General features: G+C 35.0%; 1 protein-coding gene across 2 annotated transcripts in view; it reads left to right on the top strand.

Moving 5' to 3' along the window:
• The window catches only part of LOC132121684 (dihydropyrimidinase-related protein 2-like), a 12041-nt gene extending 4388 nt beyond the window's left edge, over window positions 1-7653 (top strand). For both annotated transcript variants that reach the window (XM_059531359.1, XM_059531360.1), the window contains exons 2-14: window positions 945-1033; window positions 1567-1751; window positions 2788-2952; window positions 3107-3168; window positions 3798-3878; window positions 4041-4109; window positions 4180-4300; window positions 4387-4543; window positions 4842-4983; window positions 5231-5401; window positions 5610-5789; window positions 5967-6138; window positions 7076-7653. In XM_059531359.1, the coding sequence (XP_059387342.1) occupies window positions 945-1033; window positions 1567-1751; window positions 2788-2952; window positions 3107-3168; window positions 3798-3878; window positions 4041-4109; window positions 4180-4300; window positions 4387-4543; window positions 4842-4983; window positions 5231-5401; window positions 5610-5789; window positions 5967-6138; window positions 7076-7167 (1686 nt within the window). In that variant the 3' untranslated portion in view covers window positions 7168-7653. The remainder of the gene's footprint in view (window positions 1-944; window positions 1034-1566; window positions 1752-2787; window positions 2953-3106; window positions 3169-3797; window positions 3879-4040; window positions 4110-4179; window positions 4301-4386; window positions 4544-4841; window positions 4984-5230; window positions 5402-5609; window positions 5790-5966; window positions 6139-7075) is intronic.
• The last annotated feature ends 2859 nt before the right edge of the window (window positions 7654-10512 follow it).

Here is a 10512-nt window from a genome sequence, read left to right as displayed (position 1 = left end):
CTGTCTCGTCTCTCCTCAAGCCCCCTTTTGGCCCAGAATTGGACATGCTAGGAAGGGATTTTGGTCGTGCCAACAATGGGCCACCTGTGGAAGTGTCACATTGCATTAAAGTGAAGCTCTGTGGGATGCACACCACCCCAGCACAGTGAATGTGGTGAAATACCCTTTAGCAAAATTATAGGGATGTTTATTTAATTTCTTTCTTTATTTAACCATGTCTGTTTGGACTTTGTGCCAAAAGTTAAGGTTGGCTCTGTCTAACAGCACTGTGAATTATGTCTCATGCCTGGGTGACCTAACAAGCCCAGTTGCCTGGCATAGATCCATGCCAGGGCTAACTGAACGGGCATTGGTGTCCTGTAACTGGGACTGTGATTTAGACTCATCAGAAATGGTGCAAAAAAGGACAGTGAAAACTGTCAGCCACTATGCATTGATGCAAAACAACAGCCGTGCATGAATAATAAAGTAAATAGAAAAGTGTTGTTATAGATGAATGGAGTTGCCTGTTATCTTTCTTTTGTATTCTCTGTCTGGATTTTTTAATGTCTGGTTTTTGAATGATATAATCTCTCTGATTAGCTTCTTAAAGACCGGTGAATATTGTATAGGAGGATTTGCATGCATTATAGAGCTCTTTCTCTCTGTACTTTGAAATGACTGTATATCTACATCCAAAGCTCTTTGGAACTGGGTCAGCTGGTTTCAGTGAAATTTAAAGCATTTTAGTTAAATATAATCTTTTGGGTATCTTAACACTGAATATCTCAACTTCTTGTTGTCAGTTAAAAAATAGATATGCAATATGCAAATTTAAATGAGAAATGATAACAGTATATTCATTTGTAATTGAATGATCACTTTAAAGTTGCATCACTTACAACTTATAAAAATAACACGCTGCACTAACATCATATTGTATGTCTTCTTTTTTTTCTCCACAGAGTGATAAACTTATTATTAAAGGTGGGAAAATCGTAAATGATGACCAGTCATTTTATGCTGACATTTACATGGAAGATGGAACCATTAAGTAAGATTTCATTATTTAAAAAATCTGCATTAGCCATTCAAACATGTGAAAACATTCTAAACTTCATGTTAAAAATTATCTTATTTTTATTTTTTATCAAGATCATATTATATTCAGTGTTGCCAGGTCTGTATAATGACCTTAGCCTAATAATCAAACTCAAAATATGCCATTTACATACATAAAATGTATGTAAATGCGTTATGAACAATTTCAACATGGATTTGAAGATACAGTAGTAATCATAAGCACAGACTATTTCCATTAAGGCTCCCCTCAGGTTTATCATTGGTAAAATATAAAATATTTCAATAAATGCATTCCAGTCAAATATAATTTATGCAATAATGTCAAACCATTAACACCTGGGGGGAAAAATTACCTACAGCATCAGTTTAAAAGTAGCTCAAGACTTGGCAACCCTGATTAAATTATATAAATTTTACATTTCATTTAGCAGATTATTTTATCCAGAGCGATTTAATCAGGGATTTCACGAGCAGTTTGTATTGTTTTATTATTCTGGCATAAAGGCAGATTGGTGAGAACCTCATTGTTCCCACCGGCGTGAGGACAGTGGATGCCTATGGGCACATAGTGATCCCAGGAGGCATCGATGTGAACACCTGTCTACAGGCCTCTCACCTGGGCATGACCCCGGCAGATGACTTCTATCACGGCACCAGAGCTGCTCTAGCGGGAGGAACCACCATGATCAGTATGTCATTACATCGACATCTTATAAGGACAGAGAAGAAGAGAGCAGAAGACTTAAAGTTGTTATCAGATCATTAAACTCAGAATGGATTTAGTGAAACGGAAATGAGGGTCTATGCTAAAGTGTGTGTGTGTGTTGTGCAGTATTATAGAGCATAAGAGCTTGTCAGGTCTGATAAAATGTCTGTCTGTCTGATGTCACTGTCTGTTCTCTTCTCTTCTGCTCAACTTTCCTCAGATAAGCCACTGAACTGCTATGAACTCATTTAGGACACAGAAATCATTGTGTTTAAATGCATTATTTAAAGTTGTAGTGAAACACAAAACAAATCTTGCCTTTATGGTGAAGTTTTAAACAAATAATCTGTATTTGGGTAGATAACAAATGAACACTAAACATTTTCCCCATAATATTTTTATGGGATATTGGTTTTATGCTACAGGCCCATAAACGAGAATACTAAGTAAATGACATTCTAAACACAATACTTTAAAATATACAGCACTTGTTTTCAGAGACATAATGTTAAATCAAATGTGGGCATGTTTTTTTTTTCTTCTTTTTTTATCTGTAAAAAGACAGAAATCAGCAATGTGATGCAGAAAAGGGATCCAGCATATTTACCACAATTTGTTGTGTGAATTCGTATTTTAGTTTTTCACCATTATTAATCACCTTTTACTGAAGAGTTTTTTGCCATTCACTTCACTTATCCTCCAGTGTGACAATTGCACTTTTGTATTTTTTTTTAAAGTACAAAATGCATGTAGTTACTCAATTAAAACAGGGTTTCTGCTGGTCTTGAAAAGGTCTTAAGATTGCCCTTCCACAAATGAAGGCATAAAAAGGTCTTAAATCTGAGCAGATCATGGCATTATATGTTGCACACATTGCTAAAAATTATTATCCTCCTCAATATTTTTGTCTTGTTTTCCATTACAAATATCTAAACATCCTTAAATCAATATATGTTTACTTGAGATGCAAAATGAAGATGAAGTGCATTTTTCATCATCATGCTCTGCTTATCTTTTAGTTGACCATGTTGTGCCTGAAGCGGGAACTAGTTTATTGGCAGCGTATGACCAGTGGAGGGATACGGCGGACAATAGGTCGTGCTGTGACTACTCTCTGCACATTGACATCACTCGCTGGCATGATGGGCTGTTTGAGGAGCTGGAGCATCTGGTTAAAGATAAAGGTGATGTGAGATTTCAGGTGTGACTTTGATATTTTTGCTTTCTTCGTTATTAGGTTTTATTAGGTTTCTTTTTAACCAAATAAAAACACATTCTGCATTCAACTCCAAAAAGAGAAATGAGATTATAAAAACACAGTTCTGTTTCTTGTTTTAGGGGTGAACTCCTTCCTGATCTTCATGGCTTATAAGGACAAGTATCAGAGCTCTGATACACAGGTGTATATATAAAATGAAAAAAAATTAAGATGACCATGTTTACACTACAGTTCAAAAGTATGAGGTCTGTAAGATGTTTTTTTGTTTATTGCTCACCAAATCTGCATTTATTTGATAAAAAATTCAGTAAAAACGTTAATATTGTGAAACATTATTACAATTTAAAATAATGGTTTTCTATTTGAATATCTTTTCAAACAAAATGTGTTCCTGTGACGCAAAGCGTAATTTTTTTTAGCATCATTACTCCAGTCTCCGGTGTCACATGATGTTCAGAAATCATTCTAATATGCTGATTTGCTGCTCAAGAAATATTTCCGATAATTTATGTTAATGATTATGCTGAAAACAGCTGCTTAATATTTTTGTGGAAACCTGATACATTTTTTTCAGGATTCTTGGATGAATAGAAAGTTAAAAATAATAATAATAATAATTTAAAATAGAATTCCTTTTGTGAAAGCACAAATGTTTTTACTGTGACTTTTGAACAATCTAACGCATCGTTGCGGAATGAAAATATTAATTTGTTTAAAAAAATCTTACTGACCCCAAACTTTTGAACATTTAGCAATGTAAGTGGGCTTCTAGATCCTGTTTCCAAGAACTAATACTCTCGGTGTCTGTAGATCTATGAGATGTTCAGTGCCATGAGGGAACTGGGTGCCATCGCACAGGTTCATGCTGAAAACGGTGACATCATTGAGGAGGTAACCATGTTTTATCACCATTAATCTACATTACTTCAACTGTCATTTCATTTTAACTATATTATTTTCAAAAATAACCTTCCTCTGTTTTCCGTTCCAAAATATACCTTTGTTTCTTTCCTTTCTCCATACATAAATGCATGTGTTTGTTTGTAACCTCAGGAACAAAAGAACCTTTTGGATCTGGGAATCACCGGCCCAGAAGGACACGTCCTGAGCCACCCGGAGGAGGTTAGTCTTAAGGGATTGATCTGTTCTTCCACTGGTGAACATCAGCATCACTTCTGCTGTTCTTCTTCAGGTGGAGACTGAGGCTGTGTATCGAGCCGTCACCATTGCTAAACAGGCCAACTGCCCTCTCTATATCACAAAAGTGATGAGCAAACCAGCTGCTGATGTCATCGCCAAGGCCAGGAAAAAGGGTACGAGAGTAGATAGAGCTCAATAATACTGTAACAGAAACACAAAGATTCAAATGTTTGTGTCATGTGCATGGATTCATTTTCAGGCATGGTCATCTATGGAGAGCCAATCGCAGCCAGCCTGGGCACGGACGGCTCACACTACTGGAGCAAAAACTGGGAAAAAGCTGCTGCATTTGTCATGTCTCCTCCTCTGAGCCCCGACACAAGCACTCCAGATTACCTCAGCTCACTGCTGTCCTGGTGAGCAGCTAAAATCATGCCAAAGACCAGCTTTTCAGGGGAGCTTTTCACTTAAATGTTCACCGCCTCTGCTAGTTTGCAGCCCTACATTAATTTGCACTGCTCTTGTTAGATTGCATTGGCCCTAATGGAAATGATCTTACTACATCTGTGTTCTTTAATTTGCACACTAACAGTAAAACAAACATACAGCTTTTGACTTTTTTGGGGATTGCGGCCTAATTTGCTCTGTTTAGTAAATCCGGCCCTTAGTCTTCAGAAAAGCATTACACTTACTGACCGTCATGAACTGTTTCAGTGGAGATCTTCAGGTGACGGCCAGCGCTCACTGCACCTTCACCACGGCACAGAAAGCTGTTGGAAAGGACAACTTCACCCTCATTCCGGAGGGGACCAACGGCATCGAGGAGCGGATGAGCATCGTCTGGGACAAGGCTGTGGTAGGTCTCACAATACAGTCTCTCTTTCTCAACTAAATAAAAATAATGCATGTAAAAAAAAACATTATATACTTAAACACTGCAAAACACACAGCTGTATGTTTGCATTCTTTGTGAAATGTGGATCCTCATTATGTCATGAATTCCCAGGTCAGAGTAGACTTCTGTGCATATGCTTGCAACTCCCATTTGTCTGAGACAGTGCATTGTCTTATTCGCAGTTTCTAATAATGTTTTTATCACATAGGCAACCGGTAAAATGGACGAGAATGATTTTGTTGCAGTAACAAGCACAAATGCTGCAAAAATCTTCAATCTGTATCCTCGGAAAGGCCGAATCGCTGTAGGATCGGATGCTGATATAGTCATCTGGAACACCAAGGAGACAAAAACCTTTTCTGCCAAATCTCACAATCTGGTATGATGATTTCAAAAAGAGATAGCCTATTAACAATGGTTGTTTTATTTATCCCACATCACTGTGAATACCTGTTGGTTTAGAGCTGGTTTCTACAACTGGATTCTGTCTAAACTCAGCAGAATTCTGTTGAGTCCTTGTAATATTCCATTGGAATTTTGTGGATGTGCAAAGTAAAACTCTGATTCTGATCTATGTGTCGCCGCAGACAGTGGAGATGAATATCTTTGAGGGAATGGAGTGCCGAGGTTTCCCGGTGGTGGTCATCAGTCAGGGCAGGATCGTTCTAGAGGACGGGAATCTCAATGTGACAGAGGGTTCAGGCCGCTTCATTCCCAGAAAAGCCTATCCTGACTTTGTCTACAAGAGAATCAAGGCCCGTGGCAGGGTAAGAATGTCTTGTGCTTATGACTGTTGACTTACTCAGCACAGTAGTTAAATAACTGATTGAAATCTCTCACAGACTTTTCAAGTTTAAAAAGACTCAAGACATACATTTTTATTTTATTTTATTATAATAATATTTTTTGTCTTTGTTTTTTTATTTATTTATTTTTTATCACAGATGGCTGATGCTCGTGGTGTTCCTAGAGGAAACTATGATGGCCCCGTTCATGATGTCATCAGTATGACCAAATCTGTGCCAGCCACTCCCACCACTAGAGGGCCCTCATGTCCCGGAAAGACCCCACTGGGACCAGCTAGAAATCTGCACCAATCCGGGTTCACTTTATCTGGTAAGCACCTTTGATTTAGTTTTTACTGATTTAAAATTTTTACTGGACTGTTTAATTGAGTCTCCATGCAGTATATACAGTTTGGGGTAAGTGTTAATAAAAAAAAAAAGAAATTAATACTTTAAGATCTTTATAATATTTCTTGATCACTGAATCAACATATTCAAACTTGTGAAGGATCATGTGAAATATTAAAATATAAAAAAGTAACATTTTTAATATTTCATGATATTACTGTTGTTACTGTATTTTTGATCAAATCAATGCAGCCTCGGTGAGCATAAAAACAATTGCCAATCTCGGACGTTTGATTGGTATATTTATATAATTAACAATGTTTACTTTTAACTATTTAATTTCGTATATATACATGCTATGTTTAAGCATTTAAAATGAAGCACCTTGTGAATGGGACTGGTACTTAAATCACAATACAAAAAGAGATTTACAAATTTTGACGAGATCATAAGAAAATGTAATTTTGAATATGAGAAACTCTTGTTTTGATCATGGAAAAAAAAGGTTTCATAAAAAAATGGCTTTGAAAATGCAAAACACTTTGAAAACTTTTAACGGCCAATGCACTTAAAATATGTTATACTGTAATATATAAAATGCAATAGTCATTTTAAATTGTACAATCATTTTTAATTTAATTACATCATCCACAGCAAATTATAAAAGACATTCGATGTTTGATCTTGTTGGTTTGGTTATATATATATATATATATATATCTTTATGGAGAAACAGAATGAGTAAAGTACATCCAGAACAATGCTGCTGAAAAGTCGTGCTATGTGTAATCTGTGAGTCTCTTTCTCTGTGACCTAAATCAGGTAGATGTCATTTGGAGCTCTTGCAGACGTGCTTTCATTTCACTGAGCTCTGTGATTCCAAACTAAAGATTTATTTATTTATTTTTTTTAACTCAAAGGCGCTCAAATGGACGACCACATCCCCAGGCGTACATCACAGAGGATCGTAGCGCCACCTGGAGGCCGTTCCAATATCTCATCCCTCTCATGAACCTGGTCCACCAGGGGATCCAACAACAGCAGCTCCGCCTCCTCCGGCTTCCAGTTTTATATTACCTGAATCATGCAAATATTAATCGCAATAAATCCATACACACTGCTAACCCAATATAGGCTATGCAGCAACTCACTATAGCTTTCCATGAATTCATATTCACTATATAATCTGCCTCTCCTGTGGTCAGACTCGCTCATAATGTAGCATGCTCTTTTATCAGAGTCACCCAGAATCCATTCTGCTTTAGCGTAGCATTGATGGCGTAAAGACAGAAAGTGGTTGTGTTTGTGAACTACTGAATGAATCTCATTCTAGTACTGCCTTTAAACCAGTGCTTTCCTCCTGAGACATATAGATTCAGACGAGATGATTAAATGGGAAGGGTGTTCTCTATGGAAGCCCGTTTATGCCACAGGAAATAAAGAAAATAAAAAAAATGTAATTGCGACTTTTTTTAAATTGCAGGAATTTAACTCTGAAATTTAAACTTGGCTGGGGGGTCAGAATTGTGAGATGTATGGATTTTGTGTATGAAATCATGAATTCTGACTTTTTTCACAGAATTACGAATTTCTGAATTTTTTTGTAAGAATTTTTTTTTTTTTCAGAATATGCAAATCAAGCTAATGTCTAAAACTTGATATTGATTTGATGTAAATTGAAGGTCAAACATATTGGCCTATACATACATTAAATCAATTTCAGTGTGGAATTAACCTCCTATTTTCACCCAATTACCACTGGAAGAAATTGCCGTCCAAACTGAATTTAAAATGAAGTTATAGCGTCTTTGATGTCAAATTGAGATCAAGGTGCCTGCTGGGAAGTCACAAGTAACCTTTTTATTTTTTATTCCATGGCAGAAACAGGCTTCCACAGTTTTCTGCACCAGTAGTGAGTCATCTTTTAGAGATTGTGTTTAAGACATTGTGCGTTAAAGAAAAATGAAGAACTACCTACCGACGGTCTTAGTGCTAAGATATAAAGAAAAAAAGAAACTGTTGTTGTTAGGCTTTTCAATGTTGTATCTGAGCCTAGAGCAAAAAATGAATTATAGACTTCTGCCTCTAACTGCATTCATGATTTATGGTTTCGTTTTGAAAGCTAAGACTCATAACACAGATACAGCAATCAGAAATGCATTTTTTGTATGTTTCTAAGATGACATTTGGTGCTATCAATCTATAGATCAACACATGCCAATGTGTTACTGTGAGGAATAGTCACTTTTTGAACCCAGACGAACGTTTTTTAATTCTTTTGAGGTTTATATTCCTGTAATGCATTTAATTGCCAACAGTCTTTTTGTAGTCTTGACCTGTATTTGCTGGAAATCTCTGTATTAGATGTAATGTAATTTTTGTGAGATATTCCAGAGTTGAATGTCAGTGAAGCTTTAAGAAAGCGATCAGTGGATTGTCTTTTCTACCTTATTGTTCATTCTGTAAATATATTTTGTTTTTCATTTTTGTGCATGGTTTGCATGTCCTCGATAATAAAAGAAAGGTTAAAGAAAAATTGCCATTTTGATAATTTCACTAGTTTTATTGCGATCTTTATAAATTCAATTTTTTTTGTAAATTTATATATATATAAATATATCTAAATAAAATTTACAAAAATATATTATATATCCATTGTCAGAAGTATTGTGTGACAGCCATCTGCAATTTATAGTTCAATCGCTAATACATTAATATTAATTTATTAATTGACAACTTTACCAAAAGCAACTTACAAAATATATTTAAAAAAAAATGTTGAATACAAAAAAGAGAAAGTGATTTTTTGAAATAACAGTATTTACTCAAAATTCACAAAAATACTATTTTTAATTTTAAATATTAAAAATTAAATGTCGTAAATGCCATAAGTATTTTCTGAATCTTTTATTCCACATTATTATTTAGTTTTTTTCCTATGACTTGAAAATCTTACTGACCCCAAAATGTGTATACTGTACATGTGATCCTGGACCACAAAACCAGTTATAAGGGTCAATTTTCTGAAACTGAGATTTATCCATCACCTGAAAGCTGAATAAATAAGCTTTCCATTGATGTATGGTTTGTTATTTTTGGAATCGGAGTACAAAAAATCTAAATATTAAGAAAATAGCCTTTAAAGTTGTCCAAGTTAAGTTCTTAACAATGCATATTACTAATCAAAAATTCTGTTTATATATATATATTTATGGTAGGAAATTTATAAAATCCCTTCATGATACATGCTCTTTACTTAATATCCTAATGATTTTTGGCATAAAATAAAAATGTATAATTTTGACCCATAGAAGGTTTTTTTTTTGGCTGTTGCTAAAAATATACCGTAGCGACTTAAAGTATATATATATTTTTGTGCTCCAGTGTCACATACACACATACACATATATATATATATATATATAGTACTTCGACCACTTGTACGTTACTGCTTATTTCTAAAAGCCTTTTTACCTTGTTAAAATTGTTATATTAGCACGCTCAAGATTGATTAATCCAAGAAAACCGCATTTTATTTTTTAATTCTTTCTCCACCTGGTCATTTCATGTATTGTTTAAACTAATTAAAATAAATGTAATTTTGAGTAATTAGTCTCAGTATTTTTCCCCCAGTAAGAAGCCTGTGGACAAATGTTTACATGTGGTTTTACATCTTTCAGAATATATGTATAGCAGTATATAACCATTACAATCCCTAAATTCAAGGTCATTCCCGAAAGATACATTCCAGAAATTTTACTATAGCAATAATAAATGAAAACAGCTTAGCTGTTTGCAACTCTCAAATGCAAAAACATACTCCGGTGTGTTTTACCCTATACTTTATTTGTGTTTTATGTCAAGGGGTGAAAACTTGTCTACAGTAAGCAACTGAACGACATATACACAGCAATTCAATCGACACAATCTGTAGAACCAACTGTACACACATCTGATCATCATTACATCTTTCCATTAGAGCCATTTAAACGGAGTGTTTTCCCCAGCAACGGTTAAAAATGCAGATTCAAGGCAAAACAAAATACAAAAAAAACAACAACATTGACAGTCTACAAAATGCAACCTCCTTAACAAAAATTATAAAACTCAGTGAGGAATTTGATGTTTGAGATGCAAATTTTCAGTTTTCAATAAGTGCGTTTTTCAATTGAGATGGTAACATTTTAAAGTGCTTTTAAAAGATGCAATTTGGCAAACATGACAACCGTTAGACAAATGAGCATTAACAATAAAATAAAACTGGAGGACAGTTGAGTGATTTCCTCTCCGTTGCTTTTCTTCAGTACTGCAAACCTTGCACTACACCAGATTCATATTGCACACAAAAGGTCTTAAA

This window comes from Carassius carassius, chromosome 39, assembly GCF_963082965.1.
Source record: "Carassius carassius chromosome 39, fCarCar2.1, whole genome shotgun sequence".
Classification (NCBI taxonomy): domain Eukaryota; kingdom Metazoa; phylum Chordata; class Actinopteri; order Cypriniformes; family Cyprinidae; genus Carassius; species Carassius carassius.
Note: the sequence above shows the minus strand (reverse complement) of the source record. Positions and strands in the feature narration are given on the sequence as shown.